At 35.5% G+C, this 27400-nt stretch overlaps 3 protein-coding genes across 11 annotated transcripts; all 3 read right to left on the bottom strand.

The window, feature by feature from the left end:
• Window positions 1-61: 61 nt before the first annotated feature.
• On the bottom strand, window positions 62-2259 carry LOC117930354 (zinc finger protein CONSTANS-LIKE 2). 3 transcript variants are annotated; one of them, XM_034850974.1, is made up of 3 exons: window positions 1359-2250; window positions 647-745; window positions 62-566 (listed from the first exon to the last, which is right to left on the bottom strand). In XM_034850974.1, exons 1-3 carry the CDS (start codon window positions 2163-2165, stop codon window positions 198-200), a joined length of 1275 nt encoding a protein of 424 aa, XP_034706865.1. In that variant the 5' UTR covers window positions 2166-2250; the 3' UTR covers window positions 62-197. The 3 variants fall into 3 exon arrangements, with proteins under 3 accessions (XP_034706865.1, XP_034706866.1, XP_034706867.1); XM_034850976.1 differs by having other exon boundaries at window positions 423-566; window positions 663-745; window positions 1359-2259; XM_034850975.1 differs by lacking the exon at window positions 647-745 and having other exon boundaries at window positions 1359-2247.
• Window positions 2260-10371: 8112 nt separating this feature from the next.
• On the bottom strand, window positions 10372-20632 carry LOC117930282 (F-box/FBD/LRR-repeat protein At1g13570-like). 7 transcript variants are annotated; one of them, XM_034850849.1, is made up of 5 exons: window positions 20546-20632; window positions 13291-13396; window positions 11137-12109; window positions 10898-11056; window positions 10372-10807 (listed from the first exon to the last, which is right to left on the bottom strand). In XM_034850849.1, exons 3-5 carry the CDS (start codon window positions 11974-11976, stop codon window positions 10529-10531), a joined length of 1278 nt encoding a protein of 425 aa, XP_034706740.1. In that variant the 5' UTR covers window positions 11977-12109; window positions 13291-13396; window positions 20546-20632; the 3' UTR covers window positions 10372-10528. The 7 variants fall into 7 exon arrangements, with proteins under 7 accessions (XP_034706740.1, XP_034706739.1, XP_034706743.1 ...); XM_034850848.1 differs by having other exon boundaries at window positions 13168-13396; XM_034850852.1 differs by having other exon boundaries at window positions 11137-11730; window positions 11856-13396.
• A 1719-nt stretch (window positions 20633-22351) lies between these two features.
• LOC117931236 (protein NSP-INTERACTING KINASE 1-like) lies at window positions 22352-26632 on the bottom strand. Its single transcript, XM_034852159.1, has 11 exons — window positions 25530-26632; window positions 25291-25423; window positions 25106-25177; window positions 24858-25001; window positions 24674-24745; window positions 24488-24547; window positions 24315-24412; window positions 23995-24144; window positions 23549-23890; window positions 23079-23458; window positions 22352-22986 (listed from the first exon to the last, which is right to left on the bottom strand). Exons 1-11 carry the CDS (start codon window positions 25630-25632, stop codon window positions 22666-22668), a joined length of 1875 nt encoding a protein of 624 aa, XP_034708050.1. The 5' UTR covers window positions 25633-26632; the 3' UTR covers window positions 22352-22665.
• Between the last annotated feature and the right edge of the window lie 768 nt (window positions 26633-27400).

Here is a 27400-nt window from a genome sequence, read left to right on the forward strand (position 1 = left end):
ATGAGAAGCTGAGTTTCAAAATTGAATTTTTGTACATGCATATTTACAAAAAGAAACAGAGTTGACAATGAAAACTTACAAAATTACTAGGCACATTTCTCATTAATTCAAACCCATTACATCGAGAAAGATACAGTATTAGTGGTTGAGTCTTTAGTAACAAACTCATACAATTCTTTCTCTCCTTGATACTGGATTTAGAATGACGGGACAATGCCATATCCGCTTTCCGCCATTAATGTCGTAGAGAACATCTGATCCACTTCAACTTCTACATCTGTCCTCTTGGCAAACCTGCCCTTGATCCGGGGTCTTGTCTCTGCATATGCTTTCCTTGATGCATACCTGATTGTCTTCTCAAACTTCCTTGTCTTCTTTTTCTCTCTGTACCTCAGGACCCTTGCCTCCCTATCCATTGGAGTCAGCTGGGTTGGCATCTGAATTGGAGGGCCTGAGAAAAGGTCGATTGTTCCCTTGGGAGGTCTCGGATGCGAGATTGAGATTGAGATATCACTCATAGTTGTTGCTTCTGGCACGACGCCAACATCCATTGATGACACAGAGACCTGAATACATCATAACATAGAACAATCAGTGTTCAGTTCTAGCAATATTAAAGCAGAGAATTACTTGAAATGGCATGAACCTCAAGAATTGCTAACCATAATTTACGTTCAGAAATGGGATGATTCAGAATTTCTTTAATTCTTCTGGGAATCAAATGGTGAGGACCTTTTTCTTTTTCCTAATTTTGGTGGCACAACTTTGTTAATACCATGCGATGGATCACTACAAATATCAAGAAAAAGACAGAAAGAAGAATATGTTGATCTTTCTGATGTAAACTTTTTGGACGGAAGCAAACAGAATTTTGTAGCACAATTGTAACTGCAAAATATAGCAAAGGTTCTGAAAGAACCTTTTGAGTTATGGGCCTGGAGCAAAAGGAGAATTGAAAAACATGTCATTGGATTCCACCCTTTTACCAGAGAAAAGGTAAAGAAAAGAGTCAAAGAGAGCTAATAAAGTATTGCAGAAAAAATATCTCCCTCAGCTCCCAACTTTCAGAAGCTTTACTCTTTATCTTTTGTGTTAAATATTAGATACTAGACTAAAAAAATCTAAACCCTTTACTGGGATTCACCAAGATAACCACAAAAGAGTGTACGTCTTATAAACAGTACATGGGAACGGATGAATTTGGGATGGATTTGAATGAACTGAAGACACCCCCCATAAACAAGTATGAATGAGGAAACAGATGATTCTGAAAGTCCAGTGTGTGTTTGGAAGGCGTAGGCATGGTGATCATGAAGAATTAAAGAAATTAAACAATTGACAGTGATGAAGAAGCTAACGCTGTGGCTAATTGAAGGGTTGTAGCTGTAGGCAGCTTTCGAGGACTCATACTCCATCCCCAGATGAAAACCCTGCTGCTGATGCTGCTGGTGTAGCTGCCCCTTTGCTTCCCCGCACTGAACTGGCACGACACGGTCTCCCCCATAATTCTTGTGCGGAACGCTGTAATGCGGCGGCGGCTGCTGCTGATTATACTGATCACTGAACTGATTCTCAGGGCATGAATTGTACTCCACTAGGTCCAGATACTCATCCACCTCCCCACCGAACAACAATCCATTGTTCTGGTTGTTGCTGCTTCCGTTGTTATTCTTCACTGGGTTCAGCAACAGCCACGAAGCCGCCTCGTCTTCGTCTTCCTCATCTATGGTCTCCTCAGTCTCTTGGCCCAGGAAGCCGTTGTCGGCCTCCGTGGCAGACCTCACCACGGTGCCGCCGGGGTCGGTGGCGGGAGGCCCGTAGAGGCAGCCGGCGATGGGGAGAATAGGCACGCGGTGGTGTCGGCGGGCCAGAGGATTAGCGGAGTGGATGTCAGCGTCGCAGGTGGCGCAGAGCGACGCCGCGTCCGCCTTGCAGACGAACGCCGCCGGAGCGCGCTCGCACGACTCGCACACCCAGACCCGCTCGTGCTGCGACGCCACCCTGTTGGCGGCGTGTATGCGGGCGTCGCAGCCAGCGCACAGGTAGGCGGAGTCCGCTCTGCAGTAAATAGTGCATGCCGCAGACCTACATGTGTCGCAAACACGAGCCCAGCCACCGCCTCCACCGGCGGCGGCATCAGCGTGACAACCTTCGTCCTTCAACATGTGTGAGAGACTATGAGAGTGAGCGTAGGTTTGTGTTTCGGGTGCACAGTGAACGAAGGGTGGTGAAGAGGTAACTGTAGGAAGACGGAAGAGGCAAGTGGGGGTTGTAGAGAATCCTTTTGAGTGACACGCGTCACCTATTTAGTGGCTCCGAAAAGTTGTTAAGTTATCTTGTGGCTAGCTGCATTTCTGGTGGGGCCCAACCGTGGTCCGCCCGGAGACACGGAGGTTCCCCTTTGGTCCCACTTTTGCTTTTGGAATCATTTAATGTGCATGTCATTTTACTTATCCTTACTCTCTCTCAAGTACGTAATACCACCATACTCTCCATGTTTCGGGCTACACTTGTCAATGCAAACTCTGCCCCCAGGTGGGGTACGAGACACGTGTCAATCATGTGACAGCCCACCCCCATTTGCTGCGCTTTCATTTTATTATTTGCACTTTTGATGTATAAATTTATAATAGGTTCCAAGATTTTGCCACGGGTGGAGTTTAAATCAAAATAAAGTAAAGGGCCCTTTGGTTTTGATTCATTAAAAGGAAGATTAAAGAGATGATGATTGATGGGAAGCCCAAAACAAAAAGGGCTTTCGGCCTTTATCCTCTCCCACGACCCACATCATCAGGCACCATATGACAGCGTGTAAAAGAAAAATAATAATAATAAATTTGGGTGGTGAGGAAATAGATGCAGGTGATCTATATGTTAACGAATTGATTAGGAAAAGACGTTGACATATACCTAGAATGGGGACTCGGAAGTTGATGAACATAAATATAACAGTAGCTATCAACTTTCCTAATGAATCACACTAAATTGATGAAATTGGTTTACAATCTGTCACACCTTTTTAATTTTGCTGAATTTAAGGGCCTTCATGAAATTGGCAGGGGATTATGGTATTGATTGTGTGTGAACCTGTGATAAGATTGAATATGGACAAAAGGAGTGATGGGTAATCTCACCAGAGGCCAACATGTCATCATCGTACGCGGTTACGGTAGAACAAAAGGATTAGCTAGAGCTGATGTGGAAGCGGGTAGAGCCAATGTCTACGCCATACGAAGCTGACTGGGACAACGCGGGAGGGAATTCTTGCAGCCAGTGGGATGGTGCCACATGGGAAGGAGTTCAGATTAGGATCGAGGAGCACCACATATTGGTGACACGAGGGAAGGAGGGAGGTGAGGCTCATCCTCTCAAATGGGGTGATGGGTCCAACGGAAAGACATGCTTTTATGCTGATGTGCCAACAGTGGCGGAGTCGGTCTGTTGCCCCCAGCCACCAGCCAGCCACAAGTGCTTTCCACTTTGATTGTCTGTTTCTCGGCCTGTCTTCATCGCCACTGACGCATGTGTCCTACACCTACTGTTCCCAAACCCCTCCTTCATGGAGTTCCCACGTGACATAATGGCTGATGCATCCCTACCCATACAACAAAACCCATTTTCTTCTCCACCAATTTGATTTCATGAACTTCTACTTCTACTTCAGAACTAATTTTGAAATAGGGTACTCATTGTAGTCAAAGTACATGCTCCAATAGCATATAAACAATCTGATCATCTACATGATGTAAATTTTAAATCATCCAACTTAACATGAATTAGAATCCAAGCAAAAGCATAAGGAGCAAGGTATGAGCATGAAGCATGAAGCAAAAGAAAGAGTAATTGAAGATTGTCCAAAGAGCTAGAGAGTATCCAACCACTTTGGAGGGATTCGAAGACAAAGTCAAACCTTTGGAAGCAAAAGAAGTCATCAACTTAAAAGCTTGATTCCAAATTTGGAAAGAGATTAAAACTCAATCAAGCAAAGAAACCAAAAATCAAAAGTTTGAGTTCCAATTCTATCACCAATTTTGAACTAAGTTGAGCAAGAGGGGTAGATAAAACTTGAATTTGAAATCCATAAGGATTTTGAACTAGCAAAGCTTTGGCAAAAATTCAATTTCAAATTTTGGAATTACACAATGGAATTTTGAACTAACCCTCAACTAGTTGAATTAGGGTTCCAATTTTCACATAGAACACTTCCAATTCGAATTTTGGATTTCTCAAACACCAACCTAGTTCAAAATGAATCTAATTCACTCAAAATTTGTGATTTTTATGATTATTTGGGACAATAATTGTTTTTTTTCTTTTTTTTTGAATGATTTTGGCTAATAAGGTTATGTCATGTGTATTAGGTTTTACGTTACTATGCAAACTGATTTTAAGTTTTAAGATATATAAACTTCATTTACAATATTGGAGAGACTATGTCAAAGATTGCTTTGAAGATTTTTAGGTTTGTTCTTTATACATTCAATTTTATTATTATTTTTAGTTTCTTTTTATTCATATTGATGTTCCTTCTCTTACAAATTATGTGAGTGACGACACCTCCACCGAGAAATTAAAAGTCATCCTAAGATGTGAAATATGAAAACCTAGGGCTAAAGGCTAGGAGGAAAAATGGGTAAATAAGATTTAACAATGGATTTGTTGAATAATTTAAGGCATAAATTGATGGGATTAACATGCTCTCCATTCTAGTTTGACTTAAGAGATGGTCCGATAGTTATCTATTGAACACTAGAGATTCTTAGCACCTCTTGACCACTAACTATCATGGTTTTTCCTATCTTTATCCATCCTAAAGCAAATATGTAAAAGGAGTGAGGATAGAAAAATCTAAGACTTAAACCTAAAACGAATTTCATTCACTTAATAGTAATTAGGAATCTAGACTAAAAGGACAGAATTAGGTTTCAAATGAAACTTTGAGTGTTAGAACTCAAATTAATCTCGATTGATCAAGGATCCTAAGAACCCTAAGATCACTACAATTGAGAGACCCTTATTCGCTTCAATTTCTATTTTTTTAAGTTGGATTGTAAATGTCCCAAACTTGAATCAATTGAGTTAGAAATCAATAATCATTTCATTAGTTAATTAGTTTTTAATTAAGTTAATCTTAATTCATTAAAGTTGATCCATTCAATATTTTCACTTTAGTATTTAGTTTGAGTCATCATTGTAGACAAGTATTGACAAATCTTATAGGTCAATCCTTGAGAACAATACCAAGAATACTACAAGTTGTGTGATAATCATTTCTATGGTTTCTCTTGGTTAGGGTTATCACATAATTAAGTTTAGTATTTTAGTACAACAAAAAATCGCAATTAGGTACCAAAAGTAGGACACATGACATGCAATAAGGGGGTAGTACTTCAAGATTTGATAGAAAACACATCAAAATTGTGGCTTAATCTTCATTATTTATTTTAACATCAATATCCCTTATGTCTACAATAGTTCTATTGAATTCATTAAGATCATCTTTATGAGTGCACCTTCCTTCATATAAAGAGTAAATAATTGCTTCTTCAAATACAAAGGTCATTTGTAAGAAATTTCATCATATAGACTTTTCAGCTTCAATTATCACTCGATAGTTGTATTTTTTTTTAGAAGATATAAGAACAACAAAATAGCATCATACATATTTTCAATAAGTTCATTCTTTTGTATGTCAAACATTGTTTTCAATAGGGCCTCCCTGCCTTTCAATGCTTAATACAACTTTTGTTATACAAGCATACTATGCATCTTAGTGTGCAATAAATTAAAATCATTTTTTTAATCAAACTTCTCAACTTCGAACTGGTCATTAATTGTCAGACTAACAACCTCAATTCTAATACCATTTTTTTTAATGATAAATCATAACAAAGAACAATAATAGGAGCAAAATAAAATAATAATAAAAATAGAAGGCACATAAAGCATGCAATAATTTATAAGATTAGGCCTAAAACTTACATTCACAAGAGAAGATAACAAAGAATTTCCACTATTTCTCAAGGAGAATCCAACCCTAGAGCTCTTAAATCCCAAAGTCCAATTAGATCCAAAAGAACATCTCTCTTACAGTCTAAATCCATTCTTTTAGGTTTTTTTTTCTCATATTATAGGACTACTTTATATTAAAAATTAATTGTCTAGAGTCAAAATATGTGGTCCAATGGCACATATATGATATGATTTATGTAATATAAAAAGCTCAAATCATTTAACTTAAATTGATGCAAAGACCTTAGTTATGGATTTAACTTCTATTTTGAGCCTAATTATGGGTTTAAGGGATGAAAAAATGTTGCAAAAGTCATTCTCAACCAAGGAAATAGAAGAGGTTAAATATGCATAAATGAGAACTCTAAACTTGTGAACCATAAAGAGTCTAAGTTGCAATGAGTTAGTCATGGGCATGAAATACTAGCAATGAATGTTATGGAGTGAGATAAATGACAAGCAACTATGAGAAAAAGGGTTGGAAGCAAATTCAATCAAGCTTAAAATGGAATTTGGAACTCAAACTTGGCAAGAGCATATACCCTAACTTTGACTTGATTTTTGAAGTACTTCCCATGATCTTTTTGGGACAAGCCACATATGGTTTTAAAGCGTAAGAAGTTAGAAGTCTAACACTTCAAATATGTGCAAATCGAAGTAGAAACAAAGAAGTTATGATCATTTAAAAACAACTACGTAAAGTTGAATGACCATTTTGAAAATGATTTGAAATTCAACTTATAAATTCAAAATCCATTTTGAAATGATCCCAATTTTGAAATCACATAATGCCGCTTTGATGTTTCATCTCCTCCACCTCGGTAATTACATCTTGGGCATTCCATCCACCCTAAGTTGGCCTCATACACTTGAAAATCATTATTTTATTATTTTTTAGTCACTTTTATATAATTATTTGTAAAATAAGTAGCTAATGAGTATGTTAGGTTTTGTGGAAACTATAAAAACTCAAATTTTAGGTTTTCTAGAGAGTTCTTGATTTGAAAAAGAACGAGTTTTTTTTTCTTCTTCTTCTTATTCAATCTTTCTATTTTATTTTCTTGGCAACCAAACATGGGTTGTGAGGAGAATTCCTCCATCATGTTTGGCTAATTTGATTGATCTGGAGATGCTAACATGATGGTGAAGAATCTAAAAAAAAGAGTGGCAAGAAACTTTAGCGTATTGAATAGTTTGGTTTTGTTTTTCAAATTCTAATTGGTGGGAATAAATCTTTGATTTTAGATCACTCTAAAATAAATTATAGGGGATTTTTATCAAGATACTAGTGATTCTTAGAAAGAACTTGACCACTAGTAACTATAATTTGATTCTACTATCAACAAATTTAATAGCCAAATCTACCAAGATTGATATGTGCTTTGAATTGAACAAAATTGAACATCAAAATTAACTATCATATCTATTTGGTTTACAGATTATAAAAATGAGATTTATGATTGGTTAGGTTACAAATTATGAATATTTAGTCACATCCATGTGAATTATATTAGGAAATTATACAGTATGTTATTATCCAATACTAGTAATTCTTAATAACTCTTTAGCATTAGTTATTTAGGTCTTATCATTATCTATTACAAAATAAAGCTACAAGGAATAGAACGGAATAAAATGTCAAACCTTAATCTGGTAATCAATTTCATTCACTTGGTCTTAGGAATCTATTTTAAAAGGAAAAATCTAAGTTTGATCTTAGATTGGTCTTAAAATTCAATTTGGTCGTAGATTGACTTTGATCCTAAACACCATATTTTATAATGTTCTCTCTCTAAGGATTTGACATTGGATTATGGAACTCTAAGGAACATTTTTTCTTTTATTTGATTTATTTCATTAAATATTTTAGGAAAACCTTATTCATATTTTATCTTTATTTATTTAATTTAAGATTTCAATATCTTTAGCAAATAATTAATTTTTTTAATCTAAAAACAAATAAACACATTAGAACTGATCCCAAAGAACTACAACCCAAAATATTACAAAGTCGTGGTAACTCCATCTTTGGTTTTTCTTGACTAATGTTATCACGCATTTAGCCTTTATTATTTTATTTACAGTAGAGATGTACAGTCACTCAATAGCAAAAATCCTATTTTTATAAGAAAACTCAAGAAACTTTTCATTAATATTTGTTTTTATCTTTCTTTTATAATGTTTCTATAGAATAATGAGATAATCCTCTCTTTTTCGTGGATGTAAATAATAAGCTAAACCATATTAAAAGCATATACCTTTGTGCATGAGTTTGTTTTATGTATTATGTTATTGCATTAACATGTCACATTAAAACTTTCATGCTAACACGACCGATTGGTATCAAAACTTCCATTACAATAACAAATTAGTATTAGATACATTATGGAGAATTGTGGAAAAATCAAGGTTTAAGAATTTATTCATAGCCATTATAGAGAATTTTAAAGGAAACAAAGGTTCAAAGCGACACAAAAATAGAATGTTTGCACATGGTTAAATGTAAAATAATAAAAATAATTTAAAATGTACACCAAAAAACAAACTATAAAAAGAATCTTGATAGAAGGTGAAGTCAATTGTTCTTTCTCTTATCCGAAACTTAAACTTCTAGTGGATATAATGTAACATTAGGTGATTGCATCAACCATGGCGTATAAAAGTGATCTTGTGCACCAATAAGGACATGTTTGAAGAAGACGTATATAGTGAACACGTGTATAATAAGGAAATTACATTTGCATCCACTAAAACTCACTTTGCTACCACCTTATTTACACATTCATTTAAAAACTAAAAACTTATTATAACATCCACACTACAATTTCTAAATATCCAAAACATTCTTTTCTCCCTTAACTCATCTTTTGTTTTTTTTTTTTTTTTCTCAACCTATTTCTTCCCAACCATAAACCCTAAAAAAAATCTTCTTTGAAGCTCATTTGATGAAAATCTTATTATAAAAATAGTTAAAAATAATAATAATTAGAAATAATTTAAAAGTGATTAAGAAGTAACAAATCATGAAAAATTGTAATAGAATTAAAAATAAAAAACCCTAATCCAATAGTGTCTGGATCCGGTAGACGATAAAGAGATGTTCGTATATATAGTTCTAAACATTCTTAGGATGTTTGAAAGTATAATACTAGAAAATTATAAAACTTGCGGCCCTACAAGTCATGGATACATCCTTAGAGATGATCCTTCTTCATGACACATCCTTCTTCCAACTGCAAAAATGTGATAAAAAAAAAATGCAAAATATAAATTTATAAAAAGTCATCATTAGAGATGATTATTTGATTATCCATTTATGAGAAACATAACTCTCTTGCTAAATTTTATAAAGGTTATAGAGAGATTAGAGGAAAAGAAATGAAAGAAGGAACTTGATGTGTGTTTATGCTAAAAGATCGTTTAGGAATTTCAACAAAAGACATTTTTATATTAAGAAAATTGATTAAAAGGGCAAGTGCAAAGAAAGCTTTCATGGATACAAATGTAATTCCTTATAGCAAAAATATGAAGGCTTGACTTAATAGAATTTCAAGCAAAGTCGCATACATTTATCCTCACAAAATAGGTTTCATTTAGAAAACTTCTTGGAAATACCTCTTCAAATATTCTAAATGATGAGAAGAAAAACTTACGCAACAGAGATGTGCACAGAAAGTCTACTCATTACACGAAGATTTAAGAAGAAAGGAAAGACATTCAGTATATTTTATCGTTTTCTTTTAGAAGTTCTCCACGACATCGTAAATCGATGCTCCCTTATCTCTCTTGATGTAGGCATGAATGATCCAACTACATCAAAATCTTGTCTCTCTACGCTTACAAGCACAATACAGTGTTGTGAGGTTTCAAAGAGTAACTCTCACAGCCTGTACTCATCAATATCGTGGAAGAGGATAAGGCTGAATAATTTGTCTGGACTTAGCCATATAATTCAAGAGCATATCACTGGCGGATGTTGACAAAAGTTATGCCCCTTCACATCTTAATCAATGAGTAATACACTGTATGTTTCCATGAGAGGGAATATGTTCGTTGAATATTTTCTAGGAACCAAACATAGCTACCATTTACACAGCTTGGAAGACTAGGAAGGACTAGTAGATTCTAGCCCATTTGATATTCTAAGGGCCTGCTAAGTAGCCTTGGGTTCAAGTATGTTTGCTAATTGTTTTGACCTTATGTTCTAAGAGGCACAACACCAACCCCAACCACCCCTCTTCCTTTTTTCTTTTCTCCAAACAAGGACTTGTGTTCATTGACAATGATCAGATGCTCGATCCAACAGTTTATAGAGAGATATATTTGTGAATATAAAGGTTGTAAAGAATGCAGAATAGGTTTAGTGCAAAAGAATCTCAGCGAAGTGTGTTAGATTGATAACCTGTTGTCTGAAATGAAAAGATAAAACAGCATGAACAATATGGTTGATAAGGTTAAACACAGGCTATATAAACAGCTATGACAGATAAAGAGTTTACATCATAAATATGATGGCCTATAATGTTAAGGATATAATTTTTGCATTTTCCGAAGCCCGCTCAACTTGCAGAAACACTGATTCTGGAATCCTCGAACCTCTGTATTTAACAATGGTCATCGTCTTAAGCGCTGGGGAACTAGCAAGTATTAACTTGATGAGTTCCCATTCAGGTCTGCTAACCATGATACCTCTCATTCTTACTACCTGGAGATGGTTGAGAGAGCCCAATAGATAACGCGATTTCAGGAACTCCACAATAGGTATGTCATATGATCCAACTTCTAAATCACGATGCTAAACAAAAATGAAGCCAAAGTCATCTTTACAGAATTTATAATTTTTAGAACATTACTGTACAAAAGATTGTATAGGAAAACAACTCACTGAGATAGAGAGTTCCTCTAAATTTGGGGCACTTTGGAGGATGGCAAGAAAAACCATTACTTCATTCAAACTTTTAAAACTTACTTCCCTTAGCTCAAGGGCCATGAGCCGGTTGAACCTCTCAGGCAGTCTCTCTGGTACATTTGAAGTACCTAAAAACTTGGAATAGATGAAAAAAGTGTATCTTGTCAGTGATACAATTGCTAAATAGGCCAAATGAGAACATAAAAATTCATTACCTCAAGAAAGTGTCCAGAGAGAGAGAGCCTCTTAACACCAGACAAGCAACCAAGAACCCTGAACAAATTGCAAGCTTTCCATTCTTCAAGGGAACAGAACATGTTCATTTCTAAGTTCACACTTGTTGGGTGAATATCAATACTTGAAAGAAGTGGATTATTTTCAAGATAGATATTCCCAAATTCAGTATATATTTTCAAGTACTTCAGATTTGGATTGTGGATTTTAAGACATGTTAAACCATCAATTTTTAACAGAATCAAACTCTCAAGAACAGGGCATTGAAGAATCAGACTTTCAAGTGTATCACTGTCTACACAGACTTGTCTGAGCTGTAGGCTTGCAAGACACTTAAATCCTTTAAATTCGGGTGGAAGTTTGAATGTGCAACCATACAGCTCCAAGTGTCTTAGTTGTTGACAAGAGAATAGACAACAAGGCAACTTAAAGCGCCTGATAAAATAGAACTCCTTAAGGACAAACTCCTTAATGCCTTTCTCTGCTAAAAAGTGCATCCACTGATCTAAATCCAAGTGATTTGGACAGCAATAAGCAGCAAGCTTGAACTTGTCTATTTGCCCACTGTGATTTTTCTGGACACGATGAATAATTTTCATAATCTCACCCCATCTGTCTACTTTGTTCAATAAAGTATTGGAGAAGCATTTATCATCAAATACAAACTGTGAAAGGCTAATCCATTTATATCTCCACTTACTTGATAAGATGCTAGTCCTTGCAGCATCTTTTAGTGGCAAGTGCACAAGGATAGCGTCCAACACATCCCATGGCAGATTGCTAATCCTATCCGTCCTAGTTTGCTTTTCCATCATAACCATATCAGATTGATCCAGTTCTCAAATTTGCTTACTGGTTCTTTCAGGCAAACAACAGTCAGGTGTTCCTCAATACATTAAAACAGGTGTTCCTCAATACATTAAGACAGACACTTCAAAGTAAAAGCATACAAACCTACAGAAAGCACCAAACCAAATTGGAAATGTGAGTAACAACAATGGAAAAGAGAAAACTAGACTTGTGGCGAAGATGCTTCAAAGATTAGAGTAAATGATAACATCAATCACACATTCTTTAATTTGGAGAGCTAGATACTCCATGAGGAAAAAACCAGTCTAACCAACAGACATGCATAAATTCATCAAAATCAAATAAAAAAGGCAGTAGAGACACTTTTATTACTATAGTTTCAACATAAATAACAGGGAAAAGTTTGTTTCAGTACCATGATTTATAAACAAATAAATATCTTTTTAAATTTAAAAATATTTAGAAATTTATGCACTCTAATATTAATTCCCAAAATGTTTCTCAAAATGTTCTTTTCAATTGGGTTGTACCATCCGTCAGTGGACTCCACATGGGCTCTACCTATCCATATCTCATTCTCTAAACATTAAAAATCTCTCCTACCAATTCACCATTTTGAAATGAGAGATGTTCATCATATTGCAAATACCAGGAATTAATTCCCTGATTTCCGAGATTGTACAGTTGTATGAAATTAATTCCCTGATTTTCAAGATTGTATAGTTGTATACTTTCCTATTTTATTTTTCCAATTTGTAGGGTAAAGAATATTTAGGAATTAGTCAACTTCCTGATTTTGTGTAATTTAGTTTTCAACTTTTATACAACTGTACACTCTAAATACCGTATCATTTTGTCAGAAATACATAAATAAAATCATTCTTTTCTACATGGTATCAGCGTATGTTCCAGGTCTCTAAGTTCAATTCTAATTTTTTTTTCCTAATGGTCTTCATCCTTATCGATTTCCAATGGCCTTTATTGTCGCTATTCTCTATCTCATGTGGTCTTCATTGTTGTCACCATTTTTTTCTCTCCTCATTGATCAGTTGTTGTAATTCAACAGTTTTTCACATCAGCTATTGCATCACTACTCTCACAAGTTTTGGCTTTATTTAGCTGCTCACTAAGTCAAAAAGCTTAGAAAACAAAACCTCAGAAAATCTTAACCTCAAACACTACATTCCAAAACAAACACCTACCAGTGAATATTAAAACCTTTAGCCCTCATTTAGATTTAATGGCCAAAACCATCTAGTATGGTCCCAGTATGTGCATATGTTTTTAAAGGAAAAAAGCAAGCTCAACTACTTGATTGTTAGCACCAAGTGAGAATGATCTCAATTTTGCTGCCAAGGATGAGGAAGACTCAATGATCATGTCCAGACTGTAGAATGAAATGTAACCCGAAATCAACGGAATTTGTGTGTCCTGCCCACCACAAGAAAATTTGGGAAGCAGTGAAGCAAATATATTGCAAAGTCTAAGATGTTGATCAAATTTATGAGATAAAGACCAAGATTCACTCTAAAAGAATGATATAAAATAAATGGGAACACTTGACATACTAACCAAGGGACTTGCAGCTAAACCATTTCAATCTATTACAAACAAGTTGAGAATAAAAAACATTTACTTACCAACTTGAGGGGAAGTATTGGAGAATCAATGCAATAATTTATTTTTTTTGGTACAGTTAACTTGATTTATTTCTTGTAGTTAATGATTGCCTTAATAGCTTATTTATTTCTTGTAATTAGGATAGAGCTTTAAAAAGCATGACATGATGTAAAAGATTTGAGCTTCATAAATAAATTTATTTATTATGATTTTAGTTCCCTTTATTATCCTTATCTACATTAATTATATTTTGAGCATTCAAATCCTTATTAATTGTATCATACATGATTCGAGTGTATTAAGAGTTGTATAGAAAATCCAAGTCATGAGTTCCTTGCAAGATGATAAATAGTTCACAGTCAGTTCATAGACTTGGGTAATCCATCAGAAACTATAATACACTACCTTGTAATTGAAGGGACGACTTGTCCTGGTCATCGGGATGGTTTTCCCATAGTGAGTGCATTAGTGTGTATGTTTGGTTATACATTAGATAAGACTTATGGTGAATCGTGACATTAGCTATCAAATAGTAATGACTCACCAAGTTACTATACTTTAGACATATTAGCTTGGTGGGAGGTTTATACAAGCTCTTGGCTAAGGTTCTAGAAAAACAAACTTAAAAAGGTGGTGGGTACCTTAGTCTTAGATTTTTCAACATGCCTTTGTGGAAAGAAGACAAATTTTGGATGTTGTCTTGATAACAAATGAGGCCATTGATTCCAGAATTAAAGACAATTTGGCAAGCATCATTTGCAAGCTTGACATTGAAAAGGCTCATAACCATGTCAATTGGAGTTTTATCCTTGCCATTTTGGATAAAATGGGGTTTGGTACCAAGTGGTTAGGATGGATTAAACGATGTATCTCTACAGCACGTTTTTTTGTCTTGGTTAATGGTTCCCTTTCAAGCTTTTTCCAAAGTTCTAGGGGCTTGAGCCAAGGAGACCTTTATCTCCTTATTTGTTCATCTTAGCGATGGAGACTCTCTCCTGCTTGCTCTCCAGGGAAAAGGAAGGCGATATTATTTATGGGTTCCTAGTCAAAGGAAGATATGATGTGGAAATAGAGATTTCCCATTTGTTATTTGCAAATGATTCTCTTCATGTGGTTTGAGGCATGTCCAAGGGTTTTTTTATAAGTGTAAGTGTATTAGAATAAGAAGAAGTATACACGATGTGTACAAAGGAACCAAAAAACCCAAAATGGGCGCAAGAATACAAAAACCATCAACCACACCCTACAAAGAGCCTATCCAATCCACAAATTCTAACAATGATAATGATCCGTCCCCAATATACATTCTTACCCACTCCCAATAAAGATTCGAGAAAGAACTCTTAATTGTTTGATCCAAACATTCATAGTTATTGAAAGATTTCCTATTTCTTTCCCTCCATAACGTCCAAAACACGCATAATAGAGCAACCTTTCAAGACTTTTTTCCTTTTTTCTACCAACAGGAGAACCGCGCCAACTTAGAAGAAACCCTCTAACTGAAGAGTGCATCACCCACTATACTCCAAACAAGGAAAAAATCAACTCCCACAAAATGCATGCTTTAATGCAATGAAGGAGGATGTGATCACACTTTTCTTCTTTTTCTTTGCACATGTAGCATCTGTTAGGAAGCCTCCACTACCTCCTTCTGAGTTGATCCAAGATCAAAATCCTAACCCAAGTTGCCTCCCAAGCAAAGAAGCTAACTCTCACCGAAGCCCAAGAATTCCAAACAATGCCATGAGGGAAAGGTGTCATTCCCCCATTCACCAAGAAGGAGTAATAAGATTTCACAGAGAAGTTACCATTCTTTGATCCCAACCACACTATAGTATCCTTAGAATCCAAGCTAATGGAGTGTTCATACAAGCTCCCAAAAAAATAATCCACCACCTCCAGCTCCCAATCATGCAACTATCTAACAAACCTTGGGTCCAACTCCCACTATCCCAAACATCCTCCATCCAAGCATCTTTTGAGGAGGTTATAGAATAAAGGGTTGGAAATAAGTCCCTCAAGGCTCTGTCTCTACACCACTTATTTGTCCAGAACTTCATCCTATTGTCAGGCCTAACCTTGAAACTTGTTTTTTCTTTGAGCATCTCCCAACCATTTCCGATCGCCTTCCACACCCCCACTTCATACCCCTATCTTACTTTTTTAGAGGACCATCCCCTTTTTTTTTCTGCCCATTACTCCTTACAATAACACGTTTCCAAAGGAGGTTCCTTTTGCACACAAATCTCTAAAACCATTTTCCCAAAAGAGCTTTATTAAGAATTGAGAGGTTTCTAATGCCCAAACTCATGTTCAAGGTTGAAAATTAATTTGGAGAAAATTGAGTTGATTCCAGTAGGGGATGTCCCAAATATGGAGGATCTTGTTGAGGTTTTAGGCTGTAAGGTGGGTTATCTCTGAACCACATATTTAAGGCTCTCTTTGGGAGCTCCTTACAAGTCCTCTAGGGTTTGGGAAGGGGTGGAAGAACGTTTATAGAAAAGGTTTGCTTTGTGGAAAAAACAATATCTCTCAAAAGGTGAAAGACGGATTCTGATTAAGTGCACCTTATCCAACTTACCAATTTACACCATATCCCTTTTTGCCATCCCAAAGATGGTAGGGGCAATACTGGAAAAGATTCAAGGGACTTCCTTTGGAGGGGGGGCGCTTTAGTTAGCAAGCCCCATTTAGTGAATTGGTTTGTTGTTTGCTTGGAAAAACAAAAATGGAGCTTGGGATTCAAAAATCTTTTGATCTTTAACAAGGCTCTTCTAAGAAGATGGTCTTAGAGATTTATGAGTGAAAGGGATCCTCTTTAGAAGCAAGTAATTGTTGGTAAGTACAAGCTAAATAATGGGGGTTGGTACACGAAAGAGGTAAAAGAGAGATATGAAATGGGGGCATGGAAGGCAATCAGAAATGGTTAGGCTGCTTTCAAAGATAAAACTAGTTTTAAGGTCAGTTCTGAGAATAAGATGAAATTCTGGAAGGCCAAGTGGTACAGGGATATGCCTTTGAGGGATTCTTTTCCAAATCTTTTTTCTATAGCCTCTTCAAAAGATGCTTGGGTGGTTGATATCTAAGATGGTGGTAGTTGGGGCCCCAGGTTTATTAGACAATTAAATGATTGAGAGTTGGAGAAAGCAAATGTCATTTTCAAGAGGCTACATGATTGTTCCATCTGTTTGGGTATTGATGATATATATGTTGTGGTTGGAGACAAAGAATTGTGACTTTTCAATAAGTCTTTCTACTCCTCCTTGGCAAGTAGGAGAGTGGTTGGTGTAGTTTGGAACTTTTAGGCCCCTATAAGAGTAAGTTTTTTTGCTTAAGAAGCAACTTGAGCCAAGATTTTAACACAGGATCAGTTCAAAAAGAGGGGTTGGAGGATGCCTAACAAATACCATATGTGCAAAGCAGAAGAAAAGACGAGTGATCATATTCTCCTACATTGTCTGAAAGCTCACATTTTGTGGCAATTGATTTTTGCTCTTTTTGATATACAGTGGGTTATGCACTCTTCAATGAGAGGGATACTCTTCAGTTGGGGCGACTCCTTTGTTGGCAAAAAAAGGAAAAAGGTTTGGAAAGTTGTTCCTCTTTGCCTTTTTTGGTCCATCTAGAGGGAGAGAAATGGGAGAGTCTTTGAGAATTGTGAAAGCTTGGACCAAACAATTAAAAGTTCTTTTTTGTATCTTTTTTGGGATTGGGTTAGACTGTACATTAGGGATGATTCTATGTCGTTATTAGATTTTGTGGATTAGTTAGACTCTTTGGGTGCAATTGCTAGTTTTTGTGCACTCGCGCCTTCTTGTTCTTTGGTTGTGTTGTTACATCGTGGGTACTTTTTTAAAAAAAATTAATACAATCTTCAAATACCTATCAAAAAAAAAAAAAGTATGATAATCTAAACCTCTAAGTCAGTTTTAAATGTTATATTTTCTGTTGTGCATAGATCTAAAGAAGCTTAGGATAGATTGCACATTCATTATAAGCTCCAAGACCAAGGAACAAAATAATCAAGGTTTCCTTACAATTAGTAGTTGATTTACGGGAGTAATTCTAGGCCTAGACTGGAGTAATTTCCTTTTCTTTTTCCCATTGTCAACACTGTAAATAGGTTACAAATACATTCAATGAATACACAAGCATTATTCAGAAATCATTCTCAATTTTCAAAAGAGGATTATGGTTTGAGTTGGACTATTATCAAAATCTTAAAATGAAGAATAGTGAGGATGCTATTACATATCTTAAGTTTATTAAAAGAAAGTGAGTATTAGAATTCTTGGTTGGACTTAACATGGAATATGATTGAGTACGTGTTCAAGTACTAGGGAATGAATCACTAACATCCTTAAGTATTTTCAATCATAAGGACTAACGAAGGGAGAAAGAGTGTAACGCTAGACACTCTAGTAAATGAAGGGTCTGTCCTTATTGTTTCAAGCTCACAAAGCGATCCAATCCATAGCATAGATTCTTGTAGAGGAAAGGTATCCACGCAGCTAAATAACAAGGATAACCTCTGGTGTACTCATTGCATGAAACCAACGCATACAAAAGAGATGCTGGATATTATATGGAAAACCATAGTCCTTCAGCATGAATGATGGAAACAAAACCAACAGCGATCCGAACAATGAGAAGGCCAAGCAAATATAATACTTTTAGAGGAGAAACCCAATCATGAGAATTCAAATAGCTCGGAGTTTAAGGGACTCAAAAGGAAGTGAGTGAAAGACAGAAGAATCCAAGTGAAAGAGATAAGAATATACATACTAATTTGTAAAGAAGAAGATAGAGAAATAAGTGCAATATTGAAAAAAAGGAAGTTATGACTTAGCATTAGAGATAAGAATATACATAATAATTTGTAAGAAGATAGAGAAATAAGTGCAATATTGGAAAAGAAGTTGTGACTTGGCATCTACTTCAATGAAATCCGAATCTTGTGAAATTCCACCATTTTTTAAAGAATTGAAAACTTAATAATTCCTCTACCAAATCCTTTGAAATCATTTCTTTATGAATTCCCTCAATTCCAAACACCAAACTTAAGGATTTCAAATCAATTTTTTTCTTTTTTTTCTAAATCACTTTATCCAAATGCAGTGGTGAAGGTCCCAATGAGAGAATTCTCACAAGGATCTAATGGAGATATTTTCAGTTTTTGAAGATAATGAGAGGACTATCTCAGTAGGATAGTCCAAATAGCAACTTTGCTAACTTTATCATATTTTTCTTTCTTGTTGATTCAGACTTGGTTTTTGTTTTTCCTGTGGTATGGGAGAATGTTCATTTTCATGCAACCATTCCATGATGATTAGAAGATTAGAAGTGAGAACAAGATTGACCCTCTCAACTGTTCAGCTAATATTCAATTAGCATCTGTTGACAAGAGCTCATTGTTGGGAAAGACTTCAACCAGTGACCAGTCAGTTATTAAGAGTATAAGAGGACAGTAGACTGCCTTGAGAGCAAGGAGGTCAAACATCTTGATAGACTGCCTTGGAAGAATCAGGTAATTATCCCATGGAAAATCTTGATAGTAAGGAGGTCAAAATTCGCTCAGTTATACATAATGAAACATATACTCCTGCAAATCAAGAACGGAGTCTCTTGTGTAGACTGAAAGTGTGACAGTCTTCACCAATGAGGCCAAAGCAAACAATTCTGTATAATTTTACTGCACCAATGGAAGTGACTAAGACTAAGGATCCCATCTACCACTGCATAAGAGTTATGCTGCAATATCAGCTTCTACATCCCAAAGGAGTGAAGTGATTGGATCCTTTCCCTGGAACTCATGTCTTGTGGACAGCCAAGAACTCAAGTTTCCACCTAAAAGATGGGCATCAAAGCTAGTTCACCACCGTCCCATAGCACAGGAAGGAGACAAAACCATGAAGACTATGCACATATTCATCCTATTGGCCCCAAACCATGGTGCTTTATGACGCATGACACTTGATAAAGTCCACAAGCCATATGATGCAAACATACATGATAATCTATGTGCCAATTGCTCATTGGCGAGATAGCACACCATAATCACTTATACGAGTGTGTTCTGAGGAGTTAACACATTACCAGATATTAAAGCACAATTCAAACATCTACCTCCAGATTGATAGCTTTTCACAGCAAAACCATTAGAGTGATTTGTGATGTTGTATTGTTTTCGATTCTTGACTTATTGACCTTGATTACTGATCACCAAGAAATTTTGCAGTTTGAATACAAGTTGCAAACACATTTGCAGTATGCTTGATTAATTACAAAATGAAACACATTTTTGCTTTCAACATTAAGGACAAATAATTTCACTCATGATCCCAACCATTTACAAACCAAATCACCCGTTTGCTCCCGCGAAAATGAGAGAAATTTTAAAATAAAAAATAATAAAATAAAATAAAAACCTTTAAAATTTTAATTATTCATCATTTAGCACACAATCATACAAAAGGAAGAAATAAGAAAAAAAATAAAAATTAAAAAATTAAAGGCCATCACACAACTCTAATTTCAACTTTAGGAACGAAAAATCAACAGAGCATATATCATCAAGGAATGTGTTTGCCTTCCTTTTTCCTTCCTTTTCTTAGCAACGAAGCAGAAGGAAAAGGAATATATGCATGAAACATTGAGTTGAATTAGAGAAAATATTTGAATCACGGTACGTATTCGATCATCATTTACTATTTGAGGGTCCACACTAACCCTCTTTGCTCCGTTCGGTTGCTGAGAAAACGTAGGATTGCAAAAACCAGTGACTAATATTCCGAATTGTTATTTTCTTTCTAGGGAGTATTTTCTGAGAATCCAAACAGAGGCCATGAGAACAAAAGAAGAGAAACAAACCAAAACAAATGCTAGGAACGGGGCATCCTTTTGAATTAACACACCAAACAGTCAAGACCGATCGGGGAAGAATTGGTCAAGGAGGAGTACCTTGTGCAAAACGACGTCGTACGCGGTGATCGGTGGTGGACCGCTTCACAGCTAAGCTAGGGGAAGAAGGTCCCTGCAATGCATTTCCAAAAACCTAAAGCTCAAAAAATAAAATAAAATAAAAACCAGCAGAAGCCGTTTGATCTTTGCCACGTGGCGTATTTTAGGTGAAACCCCTTTTTGTCAAAACCCATTAGAGGCTTTGAATTTACATAAATTATAAAATTAAATTATTTTAAAATGATATATAAAAATAATAATAAAATTAATCTACATTATTTATAAAAATTTAGAACTTAAATCATAATTTTAAATACTAATATTTATGTAACTAAGGGTTTTTTTTTTAAGTATTGAAATGCTAAGAGTCTATTGGGGAATTGTTTTTTAAAATAATTTTATATTCTTTAGAAGAAAAAATATGTTTTGCAATCAAAAACGGTTTTCTACTGTTTTTATTTATTTTTTGAGGATTATTTTAAAAAATAATTATACAAACACGTAGAATAATTAAAATAAAATATTAGCTATAAAAATTATTTTTAAAATATATTTAAAAATAGGTTAAAAATATTTTAGGTTTTAAAAAATCGTTCTCAAAAATTATTTTTTAGAATTATTTTTTAATACCAAATATATGTATTGAGAATAATAGATTTTTTTTAATATCTAAATTTCTTTATTTTTTTTTTTTTGTTAGTGTTTACCCTTTTTAAAAAAAAAATTATGTTTGGTTCAAAAAGAAAAGAAATAAATTATCAAGGAAAATGATTTCATTACGTTTTATTATAGAAAATTTGAAAAAGAAAAATCAAATATAATTAAAATTAATTAAAAATTATATATTTTTAAATTACTTAATTTTTATATAGAAGAATCAAAACAATTTAAATGAATTTAAAGTAGTATATAAAAATAATTTATTAACTTTAAATTATTTTTATTATTTTTATTATTTTTATTATTTTTCTTTGCTTTTTAGTTCCTTCCATTTTCCATCAAATTTTCTCAAAACTAAACATAACTATTTAAAATTTAACTTAATGCCCAAAGGATCTTCTAAAGTTTGAATATAAGATAAGAAATATTTTAGGATTTGGAAGCATTAGTATGACCAATAGAAATCATTCATTTTTCAAGTTTTATAGGTCATGTTTGATTTTCTTAAAAGTACCAAGAAAAGGAAGAAAAAAAATAGTTTTTTCATGTTTAATTTTAAAGGTAAAATCAAATATAATTAAAATTAATTAAAAATTTATACATTTTGAAAATATTTAATTTTTATATAAGGAAAAAAAAATAAAAGAAATGAATTTGAAGATACATATAAAAATAATTTATTGATTTTGAATGCATTTTTATTTTCTTTTATTTTTTCTTTCTTCTTTATTTTCTTCCCTTTAAAATTTTCAGGAACCAAATAATGTTGGTACTTGGTACTAGTTTGGAGAAATTTTCTTAAATAAAAAAACACAAAATGAAAGTAATTTTTATATAAAATATAAAAATTCTTTGAATATTTTTTTTTAAATAATGACTTTAAAACTATTTTAAAAAAATTAAAGTATTAAAAATACTTTTAAATTCAAATTTTAAAAATTTTAAAATAATGTGAAAATGATTTTAAATATAGAAGTTATTATGTGAAAATTCATATTTTTTTTAATATGAAAATTATTATGTTTTATATAAAAATTACTAAAAATAGAAACTACGAAACGTATCCAAACGAAACGAAACGTAGTCTTGTTGGAGAGCAGTTAGCAATTAAAGAGCAAAGGAATGTGGTCATAAATCATAATGAAGTAGAAAATCAAGGTCAGACATGAAAACAAATATCATTATTTTTACAAGCTCGGGATTTGAATTGGAGAAGACATGGAATCGGCAATCTAAATACTGTCAGTTCCTCAGATCAGAATCTGTACATTCAAGGAAGAAACAAAAGAACAGAGCCCTTTGGAGCTCTGATATATTACTATTATACAACACAAAATTTCAATAAACATCATGAGATCTTTGCAGAAACAGCTTGAACAACTATAATTCTCTTCTTTCAATATTTCAAACTCTTTTCTAAGCCAAAAAGAAAAAAAAAATCTAAGTTTTTTGGAAAGAATTCACCGTGGGCCAGAAAGCTCCATCGCTTGGACAAGTAATGAAGAGTCATCAGTAAGGTCAGAGTAGCGTTCTGATGAGGATAGTTCATGGGGTTTGCACTTGGTTACTTCACCTCTCTGAGAAGCTTCCCATCTCTCTGCAAGCCCATCACCTTCAAGCATTTGCACCACTTCAGACATTTTAGGCCTGTGCCCTGGAAGGTATTGGGTGCACAAGAGAGCAACCTGCACCATTTCCTCGAGTTCGACCCGATCGTAGAAGTGCTTTAGATCCTTGTCTACTAGAATCTCAAGCCTCTTCTCCTGATGAATTTTCTTTACCTGTGATCATAACTCAATGTAAGACAGACTAATATAGCTATCTAGAATGAGTTTGATTAATTTATAAGGTAGATTGAATAAAAATTGCTCACCCAATCAAGCATGGCTCCTTTCTGGTTAGCTGCCTTGCCAAATTCTAGAGCTCTCTGTCCTGTGATTAATTCAAGGAGAAGGATCCCAAACCCGAATACATCGGTTTTTTCAGAGGACTGGCCTGTGGAAAGGTACTCAGGAGCTATGTGCCCCACGGTGCCCCTAACGGCTGTTGTCACATGAGAGTCTTGGTGATCCAAAAGTTTTGCCAACCCAAAATCTCCTACCACAGCCTCACAATAGTCATCGAGCAATATGTTTGCAGCCTTCACATCCCTATGAATGATCTTCGGGTCACACTGCTCGTGGAGGTATAGCAATCCTCTTGCAGCTCCTAAGGCAATTCTCTTCCTGGTGCCCCAGTCCAAGACTGGCTTCCCTGTTAAAAATAAATGATGGGCTAATTTAGCTTTGAAGAATCGGCATTTGAGAGCAATAGCTTTGATTTATTTGAATTTTTATTCGTCACCTTTGAGACGAGAAGCAACACTGCCATTGGACATGTAGGGGTAAACCAGAAGCCTTTCAGAGGTGGTGATACAAAAACCATATAGCCTGAGGAGGTTCCGATGAACTGCTAGGCTGATCATCTCGACTTCAGTCTGGAATTGTATTTCTCCTCCAACGGCATTGCCATCTTTAAGCCTCTTTACAGCTACAATAGTCCCATCCTGGAGATACCCTTTGTAGACATTTCCAAAGCCACCTTTTCCTAGTATGTTCTTGCTGCTGAAATTGTCTGTTGCAATCTGAAGTTCTCTAAATTGGAACCTCTTCAAGTTTCCAAGGGAAACTTCCTCATGATGCCGGTCTGAAATTTCAAAATACATGATATTAATAAAAGCATTATTGCCGCCCCCACCAATTAAATAATCTACTGTCTTCATCAGTCAAACTTTATATTGTTCCACAAACCATTAACATCAAAGAACATCTGCTGGTTATGTCGTTGCCTCCACCACAGAAGCAGTCCACCCCCAAAGATGAGCAGACATATGCATCCAAGGCTTGTCCCAAAGGCAAGGGCAAGTTTGTGATTCTTCAATCTTCTCGTAGGTAAGGCAGCTACAGGAAGCATAAAGGATAAGATCAGGTCAATCCAATAAATGAAAAAGTGATGCAGAAATACACTTGATTCAAAGGTAAGTTTTTTACAAAAACAGAATTAGGACCTAAGGCATCATGATGGTTAAGAAAAATGAATTCGAAAGCAGGGAAAATCTTAAAGTCCATACTCTGTGAGCTGTTCAAGGTCATGGACATAGGCATCAATGTCGTTCCATAGCATTCTTGTTCGGATCCTGTTGCACAGATCAGAGGGTTGCCTACAATGCTGCAATGACAAGACAAATAGTGAGCAATTTTCATTTGGCCAATTCTTTGTCATGATAGACTAAGAGAAGCTTACTTGAAGGTTTTAGCAGGAAATCTGGGTACAGGGCCACTCAAATTATTGAAAGACAAGTCACTGCAATGAACAAACCAACAGAATCACAAAGCCTAATTCAGCAACACATTTCAGAAAGGAAAAAGGAAAAAAAGAAAAGAAAAGAAAAAGGCATAGTGATACAATAAGAGAGGCTAAAAGATTTACAGAAAAGCAAGCTGGGTCATGTTAGCCAATGACACTGGGAATGGTCCTGATAGACTGTTATTGTTGAGCCTCCTAAAACCAGTTAGAGAAACCGAGTCAGATATAGAACAGAATAGGATAGAACAAAGGAATCTCCGAAGATAGGCTATACAAATGTTTTTAATCACCAAAGTTTCATGCTTACAAGTATTGGAGGCTTGTCAAGTGACCCAGAGAAGAGGGAACTTCATCGGTGAAGAAATTATTAGAAAGATCAAGTGTATGAAGCTTTGAGAGCCTTCCAAGCTCTTGTGGGATTGGTCCTGTGATGTTATTGTTCTGTAAGAGCCTGCAAATAAGCGCAGAACACCACACCCATTAAAGCTAATGATAGGAAAAGAATCATTCCCATTCAGAAGTTGGTAGACCACCCTATTCTTTTGTGCTACTTACACAATCTGCAGATTTGTTAAGTTGCCTATGCTTGGAGAAAGAGTGCCTGACAAATTCTGGCTAGGAGTCCCCCTGCAACAAGATCATTTCCACCACTTCAAAACCTTTTCATCTTAAACAAGGGGGATGCTATATTTTCATGGTTTGTACTGAAACATAAAAGGGTTTTTTGGCAGCAAGCTTACAGGCCAACCACTAGAGAGTCAGTAGAGCAAGTGACCATAGTCCAGCTACATGGATCAACAGCATCCCCATCCCAATTGTCAAGAACACCATGAGGATCCACTAGAAAAGCTTTTATACCCATTAAAGCTTGCACTGAAACAAGAACACCCATGTGAAACAACATCCATTTTCCCCTACATTTGAAGCTAAACAACACATTGCAGATTCAAAGATGACAGGAAAGAAAAGTTCAAGTTACCTTCAAAGTTTACACCTTTGGGAGAAAGCAAACCATTTGCAGAAGTCCAGAACCATAAAAAAGGCACAAACCAGAAAGCAATTACCCTGCTTCTCATTTCCATTGGATCACAATTCACAAGAACCAAGATCACCCAGATGCTACAGCCCTGTTTATGATGATTGAAGAAGCAAGCGCAGAGACTATTCCTCAGATGGGCTAGTACCAGTCCTCAGATGGGTTTCTTTTGTTTGAGGTAATCTTTAGATTCCCAACTATGCTTTCCATGCCTGAACTTCATTCCACTAAAATCTCTGTCAGACCCCAAGTTAAAAAAGAAAAAAAAAAAGAAGCAATTCTTTTATATTATAAGAGAGATGTAGCATGCCTGTTTAGGGTCAGGTGTTAGTAAAGAAAACAATATATAATAATTGCCATCATCTTAGCAGAACAGCCTGATGTAAATGAATCTATGAATTTAGAAGATAAAGGATAGAAGTGGGAATTCCTCTGGAGTGTCAATCATGCATTTTCCTAGAAAAGGTATATCTCATTTCTTTTTCTTTTTCTTTGTTTTTTTTTTTTTCTTAGTTCCTGTACACCTATCCGTTTAAAACAAAAGCAACAAAGCAAAAGGACTACCGTCCAAATTAGCCTTGAAAATAAGCAGCTAGGCTAGAACCATCAACCTTTCATTTAAATCATCAGAAAATTAACCTTTAAACTATTTAATGTAAGGTATCTGTTTTTGGATCATATGTTTAAATCTGTTGAAAATGAACAGTATTATCAAACTTTAAGACAAAGTGAAGGCAGAGAGAGAAAGGGAAAGGGGAAGACATCGGTTTGGGTGTGGGGAATCCAACATTCCCTGAGTTTGGCCATCCGATAAAGTTTAAAAACACCGATTTCTTTATGAAATAAGAATGTGGGAATCTCAAGGCAGGGGGAGGGGGGAGGGAAGGAGGTGCATCGAGATTGATGATGGATTTGGTGAGCCACCACGGGAAACCTTTGCTGTTGGCTCCATTATTTTAATTCATGTATCTCTTTCTTTTGGGTCACCACTAAAAATCAGAGTTTTTGAGTAGGGGGATGGTGGTGGTCTGGTCTCCTCCGCTGCTTGCTTTATTGATTCCACAAACCACTATCAGCTAACACACCCTTCCTCCTCTTCAACACAGTCAAATCCCCAGACAATAAATCATCAAAAGAGACCCACTTTTAAAAGCGAAAGCTGCCACACTCCTCCCCACCTCTTTATAGTTTATATTATGATCCCACAACAATGCATGCATGCCTGCCTGCCCCAACCGCCTCCCCCTGCGCGTCTCTTCGTTCCAAGCCTCATGACATAGATTTCATCCGGAGTGGCGCCACGCGCCATGATGGATGGTGGGAAAGGTGGAAATCGTCTAGCTGCATGCCAAGCAGGCAGGCAGGCAGGCGCTTGGATACGTAACGGTATGAGCGAGTTGGCGCGTAAACGTGTACTTTTTGTGGGTTTTGTGCCTCAGCTAATTGGGTCGGAGTGGTCTGGTCTAACCGGTCTGACCGGCTTCATGGTCCACCAGAATTGCAAGACTGATGAAAATATGTAGTTTTTAAAAATAGGATAATATCCTTAACAATAATGGGGAAGAAAAGCACTTATTTCCATTCCCAAAGAGGCTCACAGCTTCTTGTAATGGGTGAAAGCCCCTTTAAAAATGAAGGGGGAAATAGTAGAAAAGGGAAGCATGGAAGCAAACACTTTAGTGGCATGTGAAGGGGGGATGGAGTTGGGTAGAAGAACCCCACATTTTGAAAGAGGAAAGAATTGACCAAACACTAAGAAAAGAACAGAATGCTTTAAATTTTGGAAAATGACAAAGAAGCCAGTGATTAAGAGG

The sequence above is a fragment of the Vitis riparia genome, chromosome 14 (assembly GCF_004353265.1).
Source record: "Vitis riparia cultivar Riparia Gloire de Montpellier isolate 1030 chromosome 14, EGFV_Vit.rip_1.0, whole genome shotgun sequence".
Classification (NCBI taxonomy): Eukaryota; Viridiplantae; Streptophyta; class Magnoliopsida; order Vitales; family Vitaceae; genus Vitis; species Vitis riparia.

Coding starts and splice junctions, on each gene's coding strand:
- LOC117930354 (XM_034850974.1), bottom strand. CDS start 2,165: ATGTTGAAGGACGAAGGTTGTCACGCTGATGCCGCCGCCGGTGGAGGC. Junction 746..1,358: donor ACCCTTCAATTAGCCACAGC/GTTAGCTTCTTC, acceptor CACCAAAATTAG/GAAAAAGAAAAAGGTCCTCA. Junction 567..646: donor TATGGTTAGCAATTCTTGAG/GTTCATGCCATT, acceptor TGATGTATTCAG/GTCTCTGTGTCATCAATGGA.
- LOC117930282 (XM_034850849.1), bottom strand. CDS start 11,976: ATGGTTATGATGGAAAAGCAAACTAGGACGGATAGGATTAGCAATCTG. Junction 11,057..11,136: donor TCTCTGGACACTTTCTTGAG/GTAATGAATTTT, acceptor ATCTATTCCAAG/TTTTTAGGTACTTCAAATGT. Junction 10,808..10,897: donor TAGAGGAACTCTCTATCTCA/GTGAGTTGTTTT, acceptor ATTTTTGTTTAG/CATCGTGATTTAGAAGTTGG.
- LOC117931236 (XM_034852159.1), bottom strand. CDS start 25,632: ATGGAAATGAGAAGCAGGGTAATTGCTTTCTGGTTTGTGCCTTTTTTA. Junction 24,145..24,314: donor GACCTTGAACAGCTCACAGA/GTATGGACTTTA, acceptor TGCTTCCTGTAG/CTGCCTTACCTACGAGAAGA. Junction 23,459..23,548: donor TGTTGCTTCTCGTCTCAAAG/GTGACGAATAAA, acceptor TATTTTTAACAG/GGAAGCCAGTCTTGGACTGG.